Consider the following 25,217-nt stretch of genomic DNA (forward strand, 5'->3'; position numbering starts at 1 on the left):
GAGTGACAGAGATGGAGAGAGGTGCTGAAGTGGCCGTCTGTCCACAGAACTGAGCGATTCGGTCATCGAGTGTTGGTTATCCTTGACTCTTACTGCTGTGATGAAACATCTAACCAGCCTGTTGCAGCCTCTGCCCTCCCCTCGCCCTCTGCTCTCCGCAGGGTCCAGAAGTTGTGCGGCACAGGATGGTCCTGGTTGTTTGCCGACTGAAATGGAAGAGGAGCATCTTTGATCGGTGGCAGTGAACCGAACCGGCTCGTGCTGCTGTCATGGAGTTGCTAGGTGCCATGGAAGTGCCACGCTGAGAATGAGAAGTTGCGGGAGGAAAATAGCATTGTTTTCGGTGTCAGCATATTGCCAGGCTGCTTAAAACATGCTCTGGAGCTGCTTTCTTTGCTTGCACATTGCCGCTTATTCGTTCCTGTGCTGGATCTCGTTCCAGTAATAACAGTGCAGCTGCTCTAATCAAACAAGGTGTCAGAATTTTTAAAGGGCCTTAAATTTTATAGTGGGGAATCTGTAAGTATATCCAAGTCTAGGGATTAAATATATTGTCTATGTGGAAGTTTAAAATCCTTTATATAACTGAGCGATGAAATCATACGAGTGCTTCTATCTCTAGCTCAGCTTCACAGTTAGGTAATCCGAATGTACAGCAAAAAGCATGTGCTTGCTGAACTTGACTCAATACCTATTCTGCAGGCGAGTGCAGTGACAAACAAGGAGGTCTGGCAGTCTGTTGGAGATCAGTGTCCCCGCTGCCTGCCTGGCACACCTTTCCTTGTGTCAATGTTTGCTGTGCAGTCGAGCTGCTCTTTTCTCGGCCGTGCTTACGGCATTCTGCAGATGCGGAGCATGCGTGGTCAGCACTCGCAGCCTATGGCAAACTGCAGCTCGCTGGAAACAGATGGAGCACAACTAGAGGCGTGCTGCGGAGTCTGACATTCTTACTTAATGATCTTGGCATGTACTCTGTTACAAAACGTGCTGAAATCCACATCTGTGTCCTATGCGTTGCAGATAAAGGAATACCAAGAACTGCGTGGTCTGGCACAAAAGGACATTTCTAATTAAAACAAACAACCTCCGCTCTTGTATGTTCTGCAAACCAATGTCTGCTCTGTCAGAGCGTATTTTAGGATCTCAGGCAGTTCTGCAGCATAGATGGAACAGCTTGCCTCCTCGCTGGTTAGTTTGTGCATAGAGCCAACTCCTGATATGCTCTTATAAGGACATCTCTGGGGAAGGCCCCAGGCTGAATTCTGATATTTTTATATATATGTATACATATGCGTGTGTGTGTATATATATGTATATATATATAAACTGCTTTGGATTAGTGCTTGTAATCCTTGATCAGAAATTCTTCAAAAATATATGTTAAAATGTGTCTGGTAAAACCTCTGTTCTGCTGTTTCACATACAGAGCTTTCTCTGCCATTATTAATCCTTTTTTTTTTTTTTTTTTTTTTTTTCTGTTTCTGAAACTTCAAAACCTCCACCGTTGTGTGGAAGTACCTTTTAGCCCTTCTGGGTTTTTAGAGAACAAAAAGAAGAAAATACTTCAGCTGAAAATAATACGATCTGCTGTGAATCTTGCAGATCTTGCAGGCTTGCCAAAATAGATTGTAGCAATTTCCTAGTGCATAAATGAGATTAGGTATGTAAGGATCTAGGTAGGAAAGATATATTGCAGTTTTATTGCTGACCAACCTGACTTGAATCATGGCTGGCTTGGATGAGACAGGACAGCCGATGCGATGAGGTGCTTTCAGGCACGGTGGAGTTAAAACACCCCCGAGAGGCTCACTGATAGTTCCTAGCTGAGTTTGCCCCTGACCAAATAACAGGGCGTTACTTGGTTTCTGCTGTGCTCTGTGGCTAGTCTGCGAGCGTTGACGTGGAAGTAGGTTTAACTAGGTGGATGTTTTCCCTGTGTTAATCATCTCTGCTCGCATGTCCTGAAGACAGTTGGAACTTGTCTTTGGTGTTGAAAACTAATGCAGCGCAACTTCTTCAAAAAGCCTTTAACTCAGCAGTAAAATGCAGGGATCCACAGAAGGAGAACTTTCCTGAAGTGAGAAGCCTGACATAATGCTTTGCTTTCTTCTGCTAATAAAGAGAGCTGTTGGAACTTGCACTGCTGGAAGGGGAAAATCAGAAAACAGTTTGTGCTTGTGCCTTCCAACAACTGTCTGGTTTTTGTTATTTCTTCTCCCCAGCGCCTTTACTAACACATTGATCAAAACCATGTAAAGGAGGAAAATGGTCACTAGCTCAGGGATGTCTGGGTTAGTTTTGATAATAACATTACCTTAAGCTGTAATGTTAATGAGAACCTAATTCTTTGGCACTGTGCTCTTATTATTCGCTTTTGTCTGCCAGTCTCTTTTTTTTTTCCACACTAGGACTCAGTTTTAGAACACATGGTTTCCCTTATGTCTAAAAGCAAGTCTCCTGTTACTCAGATTACGCATGTTTACGATCAGACTGTTTTAGAAGCCATAGAAGAAGCTGACCTGTTCACATTGTTCAGCGGTGACCAGCTTAGAGTTCATTTAGAAGCCAGTAAGTCCACAGACACATAACATACCTAGCTTAGGGATGGCTTTAGTGGTCATTAGGTTGCCAGAGAAGCCATTTAAACAGTGTTGGGTTTACAATTCAGCTTATACCTCTTCCAGTGGTGGTACTTCTTGAATAATAATTAACCTTAAATGCTTCAGACAAAGTGGAATTTACATTTGTATAAGAAGATAATGTGAATTAGGCAAGTTACCTTTCCTTCACTGATGGAAAATGACACTTGTGAACAGGTACACTTATATTCACCCTGTCTTCTGGATTCCTGGCCTGTTGATACACTGCCAGTCAGGCAATAACTGAATTCTCCTCTCAGAAATGAGCCTCTGTTGGTTAGCATGGGATGCACTACTTCTCCTTAGGAACAAGATCTACTCTCAAGCCAATTTAATGCATGAGTCTCTAAAGAGAAGTCAATAAATGAGTGGGGTTCAGGACCAAGGAAATGAACTTATTTTTTAGCATGATATTTCTGACCTTAAGGTGAAGTTACTAATACAGCTATGTGAAGACATTTCTTAGAGACCCTGCATGTTGTCTGTTCTTCACTTGGTGTCTAGCAGTATTCACAGTGTCCCGAAGCACAGGTTATAATTGAGGAAACACACATACTTAGGAACAACAAGTCCAGATGTTATCTCAGCAGTATCTGCCAATACAAATTTCATAGAAGAAGCCTTTTCCTGTGTACAATGGCAAGTTTGTTTTTTGAAGGCTCAAGGAGGCTTCAGAAATACCTTCCTGGGTCTTAATAGGAATAACAGAACTGCTTGGAAATCAGGGTCCTTAAGGAAAAAATACAGAGATAAGTAACTTCTGATGATTGAAGGCAAAAAATAGCTGTCCGAGGAAGAGATGAGACAGATTTATTTTACTTCAGTAACTGTGTGTGGTTGTGTCTGTTTTCTTTGCTCAAGTCATTGTCTTTTTTGCAGCATTTTCCTGGCAGAAACAGGACCTCGAGGCTGGTCTGCAACAGCATCTTTAGGTTATAAGATGTCTAATGATTAAGTTGGAGCATTTTGGCCTTCAGGGTATGAACTTTGCTTTCTTCTTTAAAGCCAAACATACGGATTCATGTTCCCCATATTGTGAGGTTTGTAGCAGTGTTGAATGCTTTAAATTAAAAACAAAACAGAAAACCAAACAACAACCGTATGGTAAAAGCATGGCTATGTGCAGTGTGGTTTGTCTTTCATTTACAAATGGCTCAGAACTAAAATGTGGTTTATCCTGGAACAAGCAGAAGCAATTCTTGGTTGGGACCACTTCTATTTTAAATCTCAGCTCCATATAGCAAAGCATTTTGATGTTGATGGTTCTTCAGAAATGCCAAGGGAAGATACTCTTAGAGCAGAAAGCTGTGGCATGATTGTGCATTTTAACTAGTGACGTTCTCTCAAGTTACCAGCTGATCCATTTTTTGTTAACTATTTTCTTCTGTGGTCTTGGAGGAAATGTGTCTAGGCCACAGGTGGTCTTCAGGCAGAGGCCAGGACGGTGAAACTCCAGCAGAGTGGCTAGCTTTAAAACCACATTCCAAAGCAGAAGAAAGCTTTAGACTACCCAAACAGTAAGGATAAAATGACTCTGAGAGTATATTGACGGGCTTCCTAAAATATCAACAGCGTTAGAAGTTCTAGGTAACAGAACTTCCATAGTTTCTGTGGGATGTCAGGTTTTTGCTTAACGCAGCTCTTGAGATGATAGAAGAGAGAGAACATGGTTGAACACTTAGTGCAAAGAATTTCTCCCCATCTCATGCAGTTGAGACTTGAACGTCTGTGTTGTGTAATTGTGCACAGGGTTACTGTGATGACTACCACAGCTTGATCTTGAAGATAATATAATTTAAGGTAAATAGGCCAAAGTTATTGCTGGGGAAAAAAAAATCCAGATGACCAAAATTTTCTTCTTCCCAGCACTGAAAGAAATTGCTCCAACAAAATACTGAATTACCTTGCTTTGGGACTTAGATACATTAATGAGTGAGGCTACTTTAACTGTTAAGTAGAATTGTTGTAATGATAATGTGTGTTTTGGAGCACAGTCTTATGAAATAGAGCTTATGCTACATGACTGTTTCTTTTTACATCTGTGTAGGTATCAGCTTTCATCTTTGAACTTGAAAATAATATTAATCTCAATTGTTTTCTTACTTACTCCATGGAATAAGCTTTTCCACGCATGTGCTAAATATAGATAACATCTGCTGAAAGCTAGTTTGATTTAGAAAACCAAAAACCAGCAACAATGAAAAAAGATCAACGGATCTCGTAAGTGACATCTTTAATCCAGCTGACAGTCCGAGTTGATCATTAAAAGAAAAGCATGGTTCAGTGCAAGAACACGTCTCTTGCTTGGAACAAAGTCATGCCAGGTTGTCATAAGAGCTGTGTGAAAAGCAGATGCAACCTCTCATAATTGTTGGTTAGTTCCTGGTGCTCAGTCATGCTCCTGTCTGAAGCCACAGCTGGCTGCTCGCAGGCCATAAACACTTTGGTGGCAAACAGTCAGCGGGAGGTGAATTTGGGGGGTATTAAGGTAGATACGAAGAAAGATAGCTTATTTGAAGTTCGAGTAGGTGTGAGCAGCTTTGGAAATCCCTGCGTCTCCAGCAGGGATGAAATTCTGCTTGTGAGCTGAGAGCTAGGTGGGAGATTTAAAGCTACTTAATAAGGATGACTTGGCATTGAAGGCTTTCGGTGTTGACTCTCTATCACGTGGAAATGTTGCAGGCGAATTCAGTTCCTCTGCGTGGCTGCTTGGGAGTTATGAAATCACCTGCTGAGTATTCTGCATAAATGGCTGATCTTAGTAAGCATGTAAACAGGAAACAGTACGGGGATATTCAGGATGCTATTAGGTAGTAGTCAAACACGTCTGTTGGATCAGCTATTAGGTAGGCACGCAGAGAAGTGACTCAGGCTTGTATAACCATTTCTATTCCTACTCCAGTTTCTGTTGCTTTCCAGTACTGGCTTTTTGGAGTTTTCCATACTGCTGGGTTTGGGCTTTGGGGCTCTTCTGAACAGGATTCGAGAGGTGTTGTTTTATGAGGTGGTGATGGTATCTCCAGGCTGGTGCCTGGAGCAAGAGGTGAGTTGTTTCGCAGGGTTTATGTACAGGTAGTGCCCTGAGAAGAGAGACTGGCAGAGCTGTGCTGTCAGAGCAGGGCTGCAGCACGTCCCTGTGAACGGCAGCGTCCAGGAGGACTTGGACAAGGAGGGGTAGCCTGGATTTTGCTCTGGGAGTGGTTTTGAGCTGTTCGTACTGCCAAAGGCCCTTAAGAGAGCTGTTGTAACGTGCGTGCAGGAGGTTTGCTGGCAGAGTGGGACTCAGGGAGCTCGTATCTGGGGTGTGCTGCTGGCTGGCCGAACTGGCCTAGTGGGCTGCAAGCCACGGGCAGGCTCTGAGCTGGGAACTGCGAGCTGCTTCGCTCTGAAGGAGGCAGCACACCTAGTGTGGGTACAGGGATCGAGTTAAGTGTTAGGGCTTCTCTTTGATCTTTATTGTATTATCTACGGTTTTCTAGTAGCAAGTGGGATGAATAACAGGCAACCTCGGAAATGCTGTGCGAGTTGCCAGTGCTTTCAGCTCTCTGGGCATATGGGAGTTCTTAACAGAAAGCATGTAGAAGTGAATTGTAGGTGATAGTGGCAGGAAAGAGAAAGTCCTCAGGCTGGGCTCGAAGAAATTTCTCTGCAGAGCAAAGGGGTTAATTAGAGATATCAGTGTCCTCTTGGCATCTAGGCCTTGCTTTCTCTGGGAGAAACGTGGCGAGCCTATGCGGATAGGCAGCCAGCCTTACTGCTGTGGGAGTAGGTCAGTAGCTCTGCACAGGTTCCAGCACAGAGCTCCCTTTATAGAAGGGTTTTTTGTTATATTTTTGTGCTGTTTTTAGACTTCTTTCGTGGTTCAGGCAGGGCTGTTTTCCGTGTTGAAAGAGCTTGAGGAGTATCTGGCAACAGGTTGCTTATTTTGGTGTAAGGCAATCCAAGAGCATTCCATACGCATGAGTGCATCGGATACACAGCTCCAGGCTCTCTTTAGTGTGTTGGGAGAAAGGCTTTAATAGTCTCCTATCGGACTGCTTGTGGTTATTATACTCAGCATTTAACGAATGCTCCTGATACAGGAATCTCTGACTTTCTAGTGGGTTTAGTAGGGAAGTCGCTTTCCTCCTTAAAACTTCTAGGTGACTTCTGCCTGCTTGAGTAATCGTGCTGGTTTGGGTTATGCTGTGCTTCAGAAGACGCTGGCACTTGTTTAGGAGGATTCCAGCTTTTTACGCTGAAAGGTTAAAAGCCAGCTTGCTCAGCTAAAGAATGTGCTTTATTCAGACCTGTCAGTGCTTCTGGGTATTTTCTTTAACTCTTGAGACTTTTTTTCCTATGGCTTCTTGGGATATTCTCTCTGTAAGAGTGCCATGGAGGTTTTAACAGATCTGTTTCTGATTGCATTCCTGCCTTTCGTTAACTGCAGTCTCCCACAGGAGTTGAGGAGTTGAAGGTTTGCTACTGTTAACAGACGCATTCTTTCAGCAGATTTATGCGATTCCTGCGCCCGCCCCCCTTTCCCCTCCATATATCTCAGCCCTCGCATGAGGAGGGGGGAAAAAAGGGAAAAAATAGGATGCAACTCGGTGTGAAGTTCAGGAGCTTATCATCATGTTCCCCCTCCCTGTAACAGACCACCATTTTGACCCCAAGTTGTTATTTGTAATTACTCGGGTACATACTCTTTTACTGTAGCATGTTATGGCTAACGTCATGTATCTGAACCTGGTCCAGTAGCAAAATGCAACTCAATTCTGTCTGCTGTCGGGGATGAGTCTTTGTTTAGCGCAGTGCCTTTCAAAAGCATTCAGGACCAAAATGTCAGGCTGAGCTTTTGTTTGTCTGAACACGTGAAAACGGAGGCGAGAGCTGGCTTCGTCCAGAACTTGCTGCCTACCCAGTCATAAACCTCGGGGGGTTCCAGGGAGGCGTGACGGAGGGGCTTGCTTTTTCCTTTGAATTGTAGTTTTGTTCTTTTTCCTGACTAGAATTCTTACTCAAAATAAGGCATGATGAGTATTTGTATGTGTACCACGCAAATGTTTAGCAGTTGTAGCTTCTTTCGTAACTAATTAGACTTAAATTTCACCACCCTCAAAAAAGAAAAAAAAAAATGATAGAAGTCTTAACTGCTCTCCTTTTATGAATAGCAGCGTGTAGTTTGAGCAAATGAGTTACTGCTTTTCCAGTCTGTGCTGACTGAAAACCTCAGTAGACACTTTGAGAAATATGACCATATCTTCCTTCTTAAGATCAAGAACAGCCAGCCAAAAACTCCAGCGTTGCTCTTCAGACTGTTTCATTCTACTATTTACTTTCCAGTAGGAAATTTTGCTTTCAGAAGGATTCTTGCTAAAATTAAACTCTGTAAACATGATGTGGAATAGTAGCTGTAGCAGAAGCAAAGGAAAACTAACGACATCAGCCTAGTTTCTGCATCGATACAGTTCTGCAGTACAGGTAAGGCTTTGGTATCACACACAGCTGGGAGTCATCTACATGACTTGTGGTATTAGCTTGGTGCATTAGCATCTCTTGGAAAAGCTTGTGTTTGGAGGGAAGGGAAGATGCTCCTGTCGCAAATTGCTGGTAAAGACTCGTATTGGGAAGGAAAAACGGACAGGGCCAGCGAAGTAAGTGTATCAAGAATTTATACTCACTTCCATGGTGTTACGGAGACAGGCTGGATTTCTTTTTTTCTTCCATTCTCCAGCCTGCCAAGTGCTGTCAAGTGATCTTGAGGATGTAGGTACATATTTCTACTGTAGATGCACACATTAACAAATGTCTGGCTCTGTATCAGTCTGTGCCAAGATCGTCAATCTGTCAGTGGGTGGACAAATCAGTGTCATCTGTTATCAGACTTGTTAGGGAGCTTAGCAAATGGTGCTGTCCCCAAAGAATCTTACACTGAATGAGTGTCCTGAATAGCCCGTAATAGTAGGGAATAGTTGGGGCCCTTGTCTTTCTGCATTTCAGAGAAATAAATAAAAGAATTCCAGACACTTCCTTGCTTCTGGTAAGTCTTTGGCAATGTGAACAGACTGAAGTCATAAATGGACTGTTGGCTTAATGGCTTAGCATTTTGGGAGTCTCGACGCAAGTAGTCCTTTTGAGAGACTTAGAGGCTTTCATTTCATATCTATCTATATTTTAGACATTAGCTTTATTGTCGTTTACTAGCCAGACTAAATATGTTTTGCGCTAAAGCTACGTGTGTAGAGGTGACTGTTTTGTTTTCCAGTTACCAGTCAGATGCAAACTCAGTTGCTTCACTTCAGAAATTAGTGTTTTAAATAGTTGTGCCCTTAAAAGCTATTTCAAGTATTAAAATGTACATAACCTACTGTCTTACACAACCACATGGATGTGTAAATGCATCATTCTTGGGTTTCAAGGGTTTGTTACTGATTTTGCCTTGTTTTGATTTTCATCTCTTGGTACGTTTGAGAAACGTGTCTCTTTAAATGAGCAAAACGCCTGTAAAGGAGGTGGCTGGACCAAAAAAGGAATACTCCCCTAGCTGCTGAGTACAGCTGGAAAGCTGAAATAGCTCGGCGTACAACTGGCAGGGAAATTACATTGGTAAGCAGGATTATCCATATATCTGCTGGTGAAATACAGCAAACGACATCACGCTCAGCTGAAATCTGTTCCCATCTGTGGAAGCTGGCTTTGTTCTTATCTGCTCTGTTAGTGCAGCGTGCTAATATACACTGAGAAACACAAAGTGCCTTTTAAAAATAGCACTTGAGCGTTTACATTGGAAAAGCCTTGGGATAGTTGGGCACGTCCTTAAAGTGTGTCAGGAAGTCACTGTAAGAACAGCAGAGGAGGAGTGCATTTATAATGTGTAGCAGGAGGTGCTGCTAACAGCTTTGAGATTTTTAGGGGTATCAATGCAAGCAGAAGTGTTAGAAGATGCCCTGCTGTCGTAGCTTTGTCTCTGAAGCTGATTGTGCCGAGGCTCCCTGCGGCTGCTCTGTGTGTTTCTGCCTCTGTCTTCAGCCAGCTGCAGCGAGCTCTCCTGCTCTTGCCTCTGTACTCTATCTGTGATTTATAGGTTGAGGGCAAATCTGAATTCGCTGACCTTCAGCCATGCTGCCTGGTGATGAGAGGGCTTTCTTACTGCTAACGTGCCTGGTAGCTTTAACCGAGGCTGAGTGACTTTGTGTGAAGGAGGTAGTGATGCCAGAGTTGACAGAGCAGTCATGGCACGCTCGATGTCAGCTCTAGGGAAGAGATAAAACCGTCACCGCACTGGGTCCTGTTATTACCAGCTAAACATGTTGATGCCTTTCTTTCTTGGTCTTATCCACCTACTTTTTGGGGAGAGGAGGAGAGAGATGGAAACTCTGTTTTTCCTCCATCAATGGACAAGTTCTGACACTTGCATTTTATGGCAGCATTGAGCACTAGTAAGTGACAGCATATTGTGTTACAGAGCTCTTTGTTCTCTGGTTTTAAAAATGAATTCCAGAACATTTTTTTTTTTTTTTTTTTTTTTTAAAGTTAATACTAAAAGCTGATAACCTTGCTGGCTTTTCCACCTTAACTTACTAGCTCACAGGATCTGAGTGGAGCCATGAATCAAAGTGATGTTGACTACTGGAAGTTTAATGGTATTTTAGATGATGCCTTACTGTTTTTATTTTTTCCCCCTTTTTTACAATGAAAATAAGTACACTTCCTAAATAATAAATGTTGTTCCATTTGAAATCTTCACTGTGATGTCCGTAATGTTCCCAGGCACGAACAAGTCACTTACACGAGGAGTAGGAAGCAATTCAGATTTTTCTGATTTGACCAGGTTTGAGTAAGACCGAGATTTGCTAGCTGGAAAAAACTCGCTATCGCTATGGTATTTGTCTTGTGCTCGTTACAATTCTCTTTTAACATGAGGTTGTCTTTAGCTTAGCTTTATGAACTTCTTACTGTTCCTGTAATAAACTCTCTTCTTGAAGATGGGTCGTTTCCAAAGCAGTGTTCAGGAAAAAAATAAATAAATTTCACATTATCCTAATATGTTCTTCTAGCAGATTTTATAGGATGTCAAATTGGGAAAATTGCTGATTAAATTTAAAAATAAAACTAAGCTTTTATTTAAAAAGCATTATTACCTGACAGTCGAGTGAAGTGAAAACTATAGACCAAAATCTGTTAAGAAAAAGGTTCAAACTGTTTCTTTCATATGTTTTCTAGGAAGACATTTACGTGTGCAGTCTTCTAGTAGCTATATAAATAACTTTGGTCTGGTTTTGAAAATCTGGGAGATGTACTTAAATGACCAGTATCTGCTAGCATATAATTACGGCATCTGGCATAATTATATTATATTCCTAGGATGACATTCAGGAACCTCTTCTGTCTTTGCTGCTCAAAGGCATTTCCATACTTGAAGTCTTTGTTGTATTGTTTAATAAAGCTTTCCTTATGTCTGAAACCTAAAGGTTACAGTTTGAGCCAGAAGAAGGGAAGGTGAGAGGCATTGGAGCTGATGGGCTACTGAACAGGGCATTACCCAGGGACAAAGAAGAGAGGAAGAGCTCTTGTATACAGAAGTTCATCCAAACTAAGGCTGTTGGATCTAATAATGCTACTTCTGTTTCCAGATCTCACGCTGACTGGGTGAAGTGAGGTTTTTGACTGGTAGTGTCGATCTCCTAGTTAGCAGAAATAAAACCATTCAGGGTTTTTAAACAGTTGCTTTTCTTCGCCATAGGATGAAAGGTGTTTGGATTAAAGTAGAGTAATATTTAGGTAGGCTTTAACAGGTTATGCTGAACTGGAATTCAAATAGTCTGGGCTTTTTCCAAGAGACGTTTCAACATCTGAAATGTGTAGGTAAGCTCACCTGCAGTGGAATAGCAGCCTAGCCTGTTCTTGTTAAAGAGCTTCAAGATCCGCCTCTGCTAACTCCATTCAGTTAGCACAGACTGTGAAATTCTGACTGTCTGGGTCCAGATGGCAAACAACCACGTTAGGAGCTCTACTAATACCCCTCCTACCCCAGCAATAGATTTCCTTCCATAAGTTAACAGGTATGCGTTTCTTATCCTGGTGTATTTGACGTTGAAGAAAATATCTCACCTTTGCTGTTAATAATTCCACATTTTTTAAAAAATGTAAGGTACTGTATTCTAACTGTTGGGGATTATTTTAGTATTCAAAATGGAGTTCCTACCAAGCAGAAGACTTCTGCCTATGCATCAGAGGAGATTGGAAGATGGGGTGTATCAGACTGATGAAACTCTAAAATGTACTCCGATGTCTTGTATGCTACATGGCGGTATTTGCAATTAACATCTTGTAGAAGATGAAGGCTCTTGGAGTTTTCTAAAAATACAAAAATTGAGCTACAGGTTTTTTTTTTTTTTTTTTTAAAGATTTTGATTATTTTTTCAGGGCTGAAACACGAAGTAGGGCTTGGTAGCACCATGCAGTGTTCTCTGGTGTTTCCACAGGTAGAACCACTTATTTAAAGCTACCTGCCACAACTATGCAACATCAAATTTTAGTTGATTATTTACTTTGGGAAACTTGGACAATATGAGTTCAAATTTTACATGCTGCATCTTCCCCAGGTGGAGTCGTCTTTAAAATACGACATGATGCATCTTCCTACACTTAACTCTGAGCAGTTAGTTACTGAAGAGTTCTGAATTTTTTGGGGAGATCTCTGGGTATTGTGGGATGTGCCAATTTCTCCCGCATAACCATGCTGAGTGATTTGGAAGTGCTGGTGCAGATGCAGCCAGACTTCTCCATGACTGCTGCTTTAGGCCAGCTGGAGCTAAGGGCAGGCAGTTGCCTGACTTTACAAAGTGTAACAGACTGGTGAAATGAAAGCAAAGACCTCCTGCAAGGAGGCAACAACCACAGCTGTGGCATTTATCATAAAGAACAGTGCCACTGGGCTGTGACCAAGATAGTTCTTCCTAGAAAATGCTGTATTGTAACAAAAGCTTGTTAGAGCAGATCTTTTTTCTGATGCTGCTCTCACTATGGATTGGTTGGCACGCTCCCACCCTGCTCCCTGCACCTTATGTTTGATGAACTATAGCAAAAATTGGTTGTCTGAGCAAAGTTGGATTAATTCCCACATGCCTCCATTTCTATGTGTTGGTTTTGCAGTGTTTTAGCAAAAGGAGCTGAATTTGCTTAACTCTTCTTGTGTAACGATTGGTTTTGAATAATCTCCTGCTATCTGATAAAAGAAGATGCTTCTAATTCACTATGATAATGGTTAGAGGATTTTCAGGTGTGGGTGCACTGCTAAAATGGAAGCAATCTTTTGGTATGGGCACAACTGGTTTTGCTCGCAGCTAAACCAGAAGAGCTGCTAGTTCTGCATTATCTGCTACAGGCAGTCCTAGAAAACTGCTGTCTGTGGGGTCATACGGATCTTTCTTTTGGTATTGCTTTCATTCCTGTATATTGCTAAACTTCTTCCAAAGAACCTGTAACACTGATTCTTATTTCAAAGTATGTGAGTTTTTTTAAGTTGGTTAGTTCACAGTAACAGTGCATTGCCTCTCCTTTGCTATGTGTGGTATAACAAATCCTGAAAACTCTTTTTTATTTTCCAATAGGCTGGTGTTTGGGATGCTGTATCCTGCATATTATTCATACAAAGCTGTGAAGACAAAAAACGTGAAGGAATATGTAAGTCATTTTAATTGCTTAATTAAATATAGCAGTGACATTTTCATTATGCAGTGCAATAGAATATATGAAAGGTGACTTCGACTGTCTCAGTATTGGATATAAAACTTGTGTGAGCGTGATGCTAGTCCTGTGATTTCTGTTAGGAGTGCCAAAGAAGATGGCTCTAATTCCCTATGATAATGGTTAATGGTTTCTCAGACTTCCCGTATGGAAAGGCATCCAACATGCTGTGCTGTATAAAGATTTGAGAGGATGTTTTTGAAACATATACCTTAGTGTTAGCTGTATTTCAGTAGAATGTCCCAAATAATGCAATTTTGGGCAGCGAAGGGGGAAGCTTTCTAATTCTGCCAACACCTGTGGCATAAGCAATTACAGATTCAGTTCTCATTGGCGATGTGAACAGTGGCAGCATTTTAACCCTCATTGCATAGAGGTCAACAAGAGGTTCAAAATCCATCTGAGAAAAGGGTAGCCCTGGTTAATCCATCATTCTTCAAAGCTTTAGATAAGATGATGTGGAGGAAAGAAGCAGAACATACAGAGTGAGATGGGGAAAGATACTTTTGCAGGTCAGAATTAATTTGTTAAATTGAGTACTTTCGGATGTGAACAATGATGATTAATGCAAGAATGGCATGCAGTTGCAAGCTTGGTCACTTTGTTACAGGTTAGTAGCTGAATATTAGGAAGTAGTATTAGTAGCTAAAATTAGGAAGTATTCTTACCTGAACCTTCTTTTTTCCCTTCATATTTAACTCGGCTCCTTGACTTAAGACAGGGAGGCAATGCCATCAGTTATATTAATTTGGCAGTTACAGCTGTGACCTAATGCTGCTGTCTGGGGACATAATGTTGCTGCTCTGTACTTGTTGCAGTAGCAGCACACAGTAGATGCTGTTCGTCCTCTTATATCTCTTGCATTTAGCCAGGCCACTCCATCAAGGCTCTGAAGTGAGCGTCGTGTTCATACATACTTCTGCTTTTTTGTGTGCAAGCTGATTAAACCTTATTTGTGCACATAGGGCTACTGTCTGCCACAGGTAAGCTTCCGAGAGGAAAAATCATTGAAAATAAGAAGAGAATTTACTCTGTATTGTGTTTGCCTTACCCTGCCAGGAAAGTGTATAAATGCAAAGAGCTTAAAATCCTGTTTTCCTCCCTGATCCCTCAAAAGGGATTTGCAGGGTTAGTGGAAGATACCAGTTTTGAACTCTAATACAAGCTATCACTTTGAGGTTTCTGTTCACTCTAACAGTACATTTTCAAAAAATGAAATGTCCCTAGAATGCTGAGATTTTAACTCAGATAATCAGAACAGTTAACTGTGACTTAGCTTTTTTTTTTTTTTTTTTGAGATGTCTGTTGTTTCAACAAGACTGCTAGGAGGACCTGGAACTGTGTTTTTCCAGCTGCGTTTTCTCATCCAATTTGAAAACAATACCTTCCAGTGACCTGTGGTCTTTGACCAGTCCCTGCATCTGCAGTTGCATACAAAATGTTCATTGGGCTGAGATGAATGAAAAGCATCGCATTGTTTCTAAGCCCTCTTTATTTTTTAGCGTAACACTGTGATTTTTTTTATAGGCAGGGAGTGACAGTGATTGCTCAGTGAATTACCACAGCGTTGCTGGTTAGGTTAAGTGTCCTGATAGATCTTAGAACGATCAATGTCTCGTCTTCCCAGCTGGATCATTTTCTCTGGAGAGGGTATAGGTTACTGCAGCCTTCCAAATGGCACAGCTCCGCTGCCAGTTATGTGCTGGCCCAAGCCCAACTTCCTTTCCAGGGCTGTGTGTGGCTCAGGACCATCTGTTTTTGTTTGCAGGATTGCAAGAGCTTTATAACAGGGTGAAATTTGGGACTTAGCCACTGCTTCCACTGGTTAACAACAATAAAAAAAGGAATCTTGATGTGATGTATATATATATTTGCTGTCATGATGCAAAAGAATGTTCACAGAAATTTCTTAAAAATTGAGCTTTTATTGCTTCCATGTTTGATAATTTAAGACGTCTGTACTTTTAGTTCTAGAAGTTAGGATTTGCTCCTTTGAGGAGATTTATTTGTTCTTTTAATTACCCTGGGTTTAATGGAGTCGACTAAAATCTTTGAGGAATCTTTTCACTGTGTTACACCAAAGTGCCTGCAGTAAGGATCTGAAATGTAGTATAGAAGTCGACCGTCCAGTGTTCTCAATTCTTGGCTTCAAAATCCTGACTTGAAAGACTGTGATTCAGCCAAAGCCAGCAAAGATGAGCTTAACACTTGATAGGAAAACACCCAGCAAAATAAATCTATAATCACCCTTTTAACATAAAAAGCAAAATCTGATCAAAGCTTCTTTAACTTTGTCTTTAAGAGTAGAGCAGCTGATGGTCTTCTGGGCAGCGTCAAAATATTTACAGAGGCCTTCTGTTTTTTTTTCCCCCTAATTTTTCTGGTATGAAAACCACTGTAAGTCACTTGCGTTCACTTGTCAGGGATACTTTTGTTACCTAATGCACTAGTTGTACTAGGGTATGATTTGTCCTGTGTTTTTGAGAGGCTGTGCCCAGACGTCAGCAGGACTCCTGGCAGATGTCACGTGCCCTTCTGCTGTGTTTGGTACTGTTCGTAGCATCCCCAGAGAAACTCCACGTCCAGTGTTGTTCGTAATTGGATAAACAGATTTAAGATTTAATACCTTGGGTAGAACATTTTGAAAAAGGTCAGTGTTTCAGGGCATTTTAAACATGCAGTTTCACATGTTTAAGATGATGGGGCAAGTGTGGGTGTTAACTTCATTTTTATTTCAGGTGTTGACTCTGGTTCATGGGAGGGTCATCAGTCTGAATGTCACATGGCCTGTCAGAGATGACTTCAGCTGTTGGGTACTTTTGCCTTAGCTTATTCAAGCCTGAAATATCTAAATCCTCTGAGAGACTGAAATGAAGAATGTCATCACATGACTGGATTTCTTTTCAAATTGAAATGCAGAAAACTATTGAAGATAAACGGGTCTCATGACAAAGGAAGCAGTTTGAAAGCTTAATGCGCAGCTATGAAATAAGCAGGAGTGTCGTGTTAGGTTTGGACTTCAGTTCACCACACATACAAAAAAGTCTTAGAAGTATAGATTAAATCTGAGCCACATCCTCTGTGGGGAATCTTATCTATATTCCTCCCTTTTGAAAGAGGGTAACGTTAATTTAAGACTTCAGTTAGTGTCCCGCAAATTTGGTGGTCAATGCTTTGCGGGCATACCAGAAGAATTAGCAATCTGTATATAGCCAAAGAAAGGAAGTTATTGCATCTGTTTGCAGGAGTTGCTTTTCTTTTTCCTTTCTGCTTGTTCCTTTTTCATTTGTTTTAAGCATAGATAACATTAGAATTTAAAGAACGTGTGGGTGTTCAGTTAGTAGCAACTGAATACACGGTGGTGCTTTGCACGGATCTGTCTTGCAAATACATTTTTGTGGTTACCGATATTTTAGAAAAGACAAATGCACCGAACTACTATAATATTTGTTCTGAAATACGTAGTCAGTTCAGAAAACAAGATTTGAAACAATGTTCGAGAAAATAAGAGGCTTAATCAACTGGCTATTAAAATACAAATTTTAATTCTGCTTTTAAGACCATTGCCTGATTTTCAAACAGTGGTGTATAGTCTTCATAAAAAACAAAACAAAAAAAAAAAAAACAAGCACCCCCCAGCAAATAAATAAAAAAAAAAAAACAACCCTGAAGCATTAAGATGCTTAGATGTAAGTTCTTTTGTTAACAAGAATTTTGTGGTTCTTGGCATGTGAATAGAACTAAAGTTCCATGAAAAGGCTTTTGTCTTGCCTTGTCCCAGTGTCAGCACCATAATGCCAAGCACACATGTAGAGCCTAATTTCAAAATATAGCTGAATTAGCTGGATAATGGATGTGGTACACTGAAAGCAAGGGCTATCTGAGTTACTGATGCTGGTTTTTTTTTTTTGTGTGTGTGTGTTCTGGAAACACATGGATGAATGTTGAAGAGTGAAATATGCTTCAGTGCTACACTGGGAGTTGCACTTCACGCTTATGATAATCTACTGACTATTTACAATGTTTTGTTGTCATTATTAAAGCTTTCTAGCAGCAGAATCAAATCGGTGAAGTCATCCTGGGTGAGGCTGTGACCCTGGAGATCCAGGCATTTCACTCAGCTCATTGATGCTGCCACCAGTTCTTAGGAACAGAAAACCCTTAGGACCTTTCTGTGATTTCTCTTGAAACCAATTTGATGCAGACCAAGACGCTGATGAAATTCTTGCTTTGATATCTTTGAACCAATGGACTGTAAAGTGCATTGTGTATTCTAAGGTGAAATAATAACTCTTACTGATGATAGTATTTTAATTTTCAGGTTCGCTGGATGATGTATTGGATTGTGTTTGCTCTTTATACAGTTACTGAGACAATAACAGACTTAACAGTCTCTTGGTAAGAGCCTGCTTTTTATGAACTCTGGATGTAACTATATTTGTTTCATATGTTCTTTGATTTGTACTGATATAATTTTATAAAGAAGTCATACTTGTAGATAGTTTTTTTTTTTTTCTTTCTCAGTAGAAGATTTCAGAGTGTGTATGAAGAACAACATCTGCTTCAAAGCTTGCTGTGTGCTGTTGCTTGAAGTAGTGACTATGGAATTTCTACCTTTGCTGAAGAAGCTTAGGAGGGGAAGGAAGCTCTTAGAAGTGTAGAAGAAGATAATTCTGTTTATGATGGTGTTATGCAAAGCAGATATTTTTCCATGTTGTGCAGATAACAGTATATTTCATAAACTAAATCCATAGGTCTAATTTGTTTAATTTATTTAATATAGCTTAATATATGTGAGGAATCCTTTATATTAATATATATATATTTTTTTTTTTTTTGAAGAGATTTGTTGATTTAATTAGTACATGTCTTCTTATTCCTGGTGTTGATTTCATGCAACTTTTGGCTTGCCTTTAGGTTTCCACTGTACTATGAACTGAAGATAGCTTTTGTTATTTGGCTTCTTTCCCCATATACTAGAGGGGCAAGTTTAATCTACAGAAAATTTCTGCACCCTCTTCTTTCTTCTAAAGAAAGGGTAAGAAAAAACTTCTCATATTTTTAATGCCTAATATGGAAATGCCATATGCTGAAATGCTAACCATTGCTAGATAAACGATCAGTGTGTTACTGGCTTGCAGGGCAGCGTGAACTTGGACTAGAAAAGTGCATATGAATGTCCATATATATGCCTCTGTTCAACTTGCATGAGCAGACAGTCTGTGACTTTCTATTGACATGAGATGACAGCATAGTGTTCCCTGATATACCCAGCGCACATTGGGGAGCCCAGCTAAGTGGAAGTAATGCAGTTAAATGTTTCTGCTGGAAGAGCATGTGCAGTACTCCCTATGCAGAAGCTGAGTACGAGTACAGTTTTAGCAATGGCTCTTCGTATCACCATTTTTTTCTAGCATACCTAAATAATGTAATTTCCCAGGATAAATGATGTTGGTGACTTTGGTGTGCAAAGTGAAAGGATGCGATGCGACTGAAGAATAAGGGGGGACCCATCTGCAACAGAAAATACTCAAATAGAGAATGGCTACAGGATAGTTAGCTTTAGCTAAAATATGACACATCTGCATAGTTGTTTTTCAGTATTGCTTCGTGTGTGTAGAAAGAGCAATTAGCAAAGGTGTGAAGACTACTGCTGATAAACGTCACAGTACAGAACATAGTATTTATTAATAAGGGTCAGGGCTTGACCAATATTAGGTAAAAACAGGTAGCTGACACAATTGGTACTGACTTGAGCAATCATTTTGACCGTCTGAAGGTTGAATTGCAAACAGTTTCCAACTACATAAGCTAAACGGATTTTTCTCTGTGTTTTGCTAGCTATTGTGAACTGTACTGAAGTTTTTATCTCTAACTCCAGGCATTTACCACAGCTAGAGTAAAGTGTCATGTCTGTATTGTCCTTGATACTTAACTGTGCCAAAGTTCTGGCCTCTGAAGCATTTTTTTTTTTTTCTTGAACAATATTTGTCTGGCAATTTAAGCTTTCTCTGTGCTAGGAACTTGTTATGTAGCTGCAAATGTTTCTGAGTTGGACAAAACTAATCTGTTTTATCTTCTTGTTTGGTCAGACAATCCTTTTTAGATTGAGAGAGTGGAAGTGAATGAAAGACTAGTATACAAAGGCAAGAGTAATTGTTCCATTAAATATTTTTTTCTGGATCTCTTCTATATTCCCATATTGATGAAAAATAATACCGTGTGGTTAATATGCCTTCTATATGCACAGTCTTTTAATACTTAAGTATGTTTTGCTTTAGGAAATTGATGAGTACATCGTACAAGCCAAAGAAAGAGGCTATGAGACCATGGTGAATTTTGGAAGGCAAGGCTTGAATTTGGCAGCAACTGCTGCAGTGACAGCAGCTGTAAAGGTAACCTTTTGCTTACGTTAATTGCTTTTGTCCTTGATATACTTATTGAACAGTGTGGTGGTACCAGGATTTGCCATTCCTGAATAAAAAGATGAATTCAACAAATGTGTTGAAAACCTGGAACACAATGAAAGGGTTGCAGCACTGTAATACTCATACTATGTCTAGGATGGCTTGTAGTTACCTTTTCAATGATGGGGATCAGATTACTGTAATTCAGAAGATAGCATGCAATTTTCTATGCAGGCTTTTGGTAAAGATGACCATTGTTTCTTTTCTGTCTCCGTTGTGCTTTCTTGTTGATAAACAAACTGTTTAAAGGATTTCTGGCTTCTTTCTGCTGTTTTTCTCCAATCAACTTGAGGTAACCGCATATATGAAATAAGGCATGATAGATTACTACTACAGATAAGTTATCTTGACACAATTAACTTGTTTGCAGCTAGCTGATTGAATTAGTAAATTAATGCACTAAGCATAAGCTTGCATATTACTGCTTAGCATACTCTTGCTTTGTTGTCTAATTTCCATTAAATCATGAAGTACACTGTGGTTGTTACAGATCCAAGTTTGTACAAAACTCATAACATTCAGTTGAATTTGGAAGGGTTCTGGGTCTAGGAAAACAAAATAAGTGCTTAAGTAAGCTTCTGAGCAACTTGTGGCCCAACAGCAGGGAGTAGAACTGACTAGCATGATGATTATTTTGGCAGCGTGTATTGTACAATCATAAAAGTGTTTGGGTATCCTACTTAATACTCAATTAAAGCAAAACACAGAGGTGTGGAAAGTAAGTTGTGTATATCCTAGCTAAATGATAATCTTGAGACTATCAGGATTAATTTCCTCTAATGAATAAATGGAACTGCTGTGTTTGTAGTAGCAGGACTGAAAACTGTCAGTAGATAGCAGAAAGCACTGTAGAGATCCCAAGCTGTGACGTTTAAGGAAATACAGCTAGCGTTTAACTTAAATTTCTGTGCTCATCTGTAAACTTAGTTAATAAATCAAACTCACTTGTTAAAAATGCATTTTCAAATACTATCTTAAAAAGGTTTGGAGAAAGCCCCTGTATCTTCTTCGTTCACTTTTTTTTTAAGATGTATGTGGACAGTAGTTTAAAAAGAAAAACACAACACATTGTTTTAAAATATGGGCACAATGAGCCTGAAATACTGAAAACGTGGTTCAATTTGATTGCTGGCTCCTTTTTTTATTGTTCAAATTCTTAGCGTTACTTTGAGGCATGAAGTATACTCCATTTCATTCTACATTGGATACTATAATTCCTCTAGAAGTAGAGCGAAAGTAGGTTATTTAAAAGCAAAAAAAAACAAACAGCAAAACCAACCTCAAAGTACTCTGGGGAAAATTTAAGAACTATGCTATTTAAACACGCCAAGAAGGTAAATTCTCTGCCAAACAGCAATCATAACTTACTCCAATGCGTGCTGTAATGATACTTAGGCTCTGTCTGTCTGGCTGGCTAAGGTAGAATATGTCCTTGTTAATTCTTATAGTGCTACAGATACATCGTGAAATAAATAATGCAAATATCTCCTCCCAGTTTCTTCTGAAGTATGAATAACTTTTGCCTAAATGTCATCCATGTTTGGATTTTTTAGCTATTCAGCTGTGACTGGCAGGATGCCTGCTCTATTTTCTTAAAACTTGCTTAACACGCTCATGAATATTTGTACAGAATTATTTTGGTGCAGATGAGATGCTTGGTTAAAACAACTACTACAGTACCAGAGACCTAAAATAGACATAATTTAAACACTGAAAGAAGTGACTCTTTGAAAATCTTTATTTTGGCATGTTAAACCTCTTTTCAGTTTCTCATTCCAAAAAGCTGGGAGTGCCTGCTCTGTGCAAGCAAATGGAGACAATGCACGTGTTCTTGATTTTTGTTCCCTGTTTTTCAGGAGTTGACTGCTGCCTCCAGCAGGTGAAAAGATTATCCCTTCAGCATGAGCTGGTAGAGCATGCTATAGTATTTCAGGAATGGAATGCTATTAGTGAGATCAGTTTTGATGGGAAGGAGACACATTCATCATCACTTTTTTTTAATAGACCAAGCATGCTTATTCTGACACATTGGACCTTAAATTAGGAGTAGAGAATGTAGGAGGTTAAAGATGAGAAGAGGTCCAAAGAAAACTTCAGCTCACTAAAGTGTTCAAGTAAATGACTCTAGGATCTCTGTGTTCTCTGACTTCAGTAAATTTGCCTGGACTTCAGTAAAATCGCTTAGAAAATCTGGAATATTTTCAAGAACAAAAGTGGGAAAGAGTGGCTTCTCCAAGGGCTGACAAAGGAAAATGGGATTAGCATTGAAAGGCTAGTTGGCTATGTAGGGAAGGCTGAAGCAGACAGGTCAGTCTACTGAAATTTGACATAGATTCAAGAGTGCTCAGCTGTAAAGTTGAAATATAATTGGCAGGAGCTGTGGCTTAGACTTTACATTCCTATACTGATATTTTTAGCTGCTGCTAGTTAGCCCCTGTTCACATAACATTTGTGTCCAGACAACACAATTTGATCGTAAAGCTACTTTTTCCTTAATATGTTGGTTAATCTACACCAGTTGAAATTCAGTGTTTCAAAACCGGCTAAATAGCATACATTAGAAAGTCAATTGTGTTACTGTCATGTTAATTTTAGAATAAAAATCTTTGAAAAATACAAATTTCAGGGTACTTAAAGATGAAGCACACTCCAGGCTAACTTTTTGCAGTGTACTAATTAAGAAAAATGAAGGTATGAAAGAATCAGCAACAAGATGCATTTAATGATATGAAAGCTGGTGGAGCTCTTCCAGCTCAGTTTTATAGGGGGGTTTGGAAATTGTCACAATTCTCAGTTCCACCAATATGTCTTGTATTTTGATGCATCTGCTTTCCAGATCTTCAGAGATGCAGCTTAACTGTACGCTGCAATTTCTGCCAACACATAAATTTGGGCTTTGCAAACTACTGGGGAGCACTGTTTTTTTTCTATCACTACCAGCAGGATGGCTACTCATTATGCTCTGAAACACACTGTACTTTCTAAAAAGGTCACACAAACATTGTTCACGTGTAAATTATTTGAAAATAATTCTTATTTTGACGGCTGTATTTCTGCATGACTCTTAGTCATCCTGAATCTGCTACCTCTTTGCTGTTTTAATGCTCTTCTAATAGCCTTGCTGAACCTTCCCCTCCTTCCTGCGTAGTGCATGACAGAGGAAGGTGCCCTGCAGCCAGCTGTGGCATGCAGCCAGTATCACTATTAGCAGCTCAGCTCTCCAGCCATACTGCTTTCATCCCTCCTCCCTGCTGGGACTCCCTGGCACACTGCAGAGGTCAGTCGTGGGCCAGCAGTCCCTCTGCAGCTTGAGAGGGAGCAGAAGTCCTTCCCTGGCAGCCCGGATCGGAGTGGGGAGAGAACAGCTGGGAATGTGGGTGCTGCACACCGCGGCTTTGCAGTCATGGCACTCCAGGCAGTTCTGTGAATGCTGAGGCCATTCAGCACTTGTCCCATGAAGCCAAGCAGCTTTGTTCAGTGATCCTGACCACTGAGGGAGCACAAGTCCAATTTAAACAACAAAAAATAGTCCCCGAGGCAGACATACTGTGTGGTGTCTGCTTACAGCAACTTCTCTGGGTTAAGTATATAGATTATAAAAATACAAGCCTAATAGCAAAGTTGAGAAGGGCATTTCATAGACAAGGGTCAGCTGCTGTGACTACATACTAATAGCTTGCTAGAATCCAGCTCGTCTCAAAGCGGTCCCTTTAGTAGGCTATCTTTGTCAAAAACTGGATTTAGAAACCCATTACAACTTTAATTGGTGCTTCAGATGTATCACTGGTAATGAATGCGGTCTCTGAAGAAGGCTTAGTATGTTTTAGGAAAAACTGGAGAATAAATAAGCAGACTCATTTTTAAGGCCTGCATTTTAAGTCTACACAAACTTCACAGTTCAAATCTCCAACATTCAAAAAAAAAAAAAAAAAAAGCTGTAGAAATGAGCACTGGAGTCAGGAGATTCCCCATGTGCGACTGGACTGCTGTGGCCACTAATTATCTGAATTTTCTAGGCAAGGTATCAAAGGTCTTAGCATAATACAGTTCTAAATGAGAATGTTCCTTTGGACATGGAGGATGGAAGAAGCTTCTTAAAACTTGAGATCTGTATTAGTATTTAATAAAGAACACAGCACAACAGTCCAAAAAAGTTAAACATAAAGAACATAGCACAACAGTGCACACACCCACACCCTCTCCCCTTGAAATTTGTCCTCTTTGTCTGTGTGGTGATATCAAACTGATCCTGATTTGGCTGAATTGGACCTTCCTAGGGGTGAGATGGAAACTGCTTCCTGGCAGAAGGAGACTGGTGGGGCTGTAGGAAGCGTCTGCTGAAGATGCCATGGTGTGAGCATGACTGCAGCACAGTGCTGGTTCTGCAGCCTCCGTTCCTCCTGTAACTCAGGCACTTCTGCTGCTTCTCTTCTTTTTCCCTGATATTCCTCCAAAGTTCTTAGTGCTTGCTCATTGTTATTTTAGGGCATGTTGGTTGACCTTTCTCCCACTTTGAAAAACACAATTCTGTGTCCAAATACGCATTGAAAAATAAGGTCCAATGTTCACAGTTAGGATCTAGTCCTCTGCGTCTCCAACACAGAATAAGAAATACAGGCTTGTAATTTGAATTCTTAGCATGTTAATTACTATAATCTTAATTGTGTTACCCTGTACAATTTCAAAATGATTGCTTTGTAGTACGTGGCATGATCAGTGAACTCACTGTGCAACTTTTAAGCAAGTGTGCCTTCCTATACTGCTTAGGGCCAAATCAAGACTTTGTCCTGATGTTACAGTAGACTCTGGCCGGATTTAAAGTGAGCGGAGTCGTGCTGAATTCATACGGATTCTGCTGAGAACTGACTGGGTTCATTTCATGCATTCATCAGTGTTCAGTGATCGAGGCTGGAGCCGAGTTGCATCTGGTCAGGCAATGGACGCGCTCTGATCGACTGGCTTGTGTGTTGCAGCAGATAATGAAGGCTGTCCTTGCTGTCAAAAAAGCAGCCCTGTCTCTCCATTTCTCTCTGTTTCTCTAGTGTCCTTGCAGCTGCCTGTCAGCCCTCAAACACAGCTGGTTTGTGAGTCACTTTACTGTGCAAATACTTCCTGATAAAAGAACTGGGACAGTGGAAGGGCAGGATTCCTGTTGTAGTGACAGACCTGCCTTAAACGAGTCCTTTTAGAAAATAAAAGTAACTTTAGAGTATGTAATTTATACGCAGACCCTACCGTGTCTACAGACTGTACAGAGGTGTGTTTTAACTTAAAGGCAAGCAGCTATATCTGTGTTCTTGAGAACTGTCAGTAGGAAGAGCAAAAAAAAGCAAAGGCTTCTGCTTCCCTCATAAGAGCTCCTTTCTTTTATTGTTTAATT

General features: G+C 40.4%; 1 protein-coding gene across 1 annotated transcript in view; it reads left to right on the forward strand.

The window, feature by feature from the left end:
* Nucleotides 1-25,217, forward strand: part of REEP3 (receptor accessory protein 3) — a 38,395-nt gene that overhangs the window by 3,412 nt on the left and 9,766 nt on the right. The window contains exons 2-5 of the mRNA XM_084526263.1: nt 13,235-13,307; nt 17,692-17,768; nt 18,288-18,408; nt 19,652-19,765. Of these exons, the coding sequence (XP_084382389.1) occupies nt 13,235-13,307; nt 17,692-17,768; nt 18,288-18,408; nt 19,652-19,765 (385 nt within the window). The remainder of the gene's footprint in view (nt 1-13,234; nt 13,308-17,691; nt 17,769-18,287; nt 18,409-19,651; nt 19,766-25,217) is intronic.

Source organism: Aythya ferina, assembly GCF_964211825.1.
Source record: "Aythya ferina genome assembly, chromosome: 7".
NCBI classification, from domain to species: Eukaryota; Metazoa; Chordata; class Aves; order Anseriformes; family Anatidae; genus Aythya; species Aythya ferina.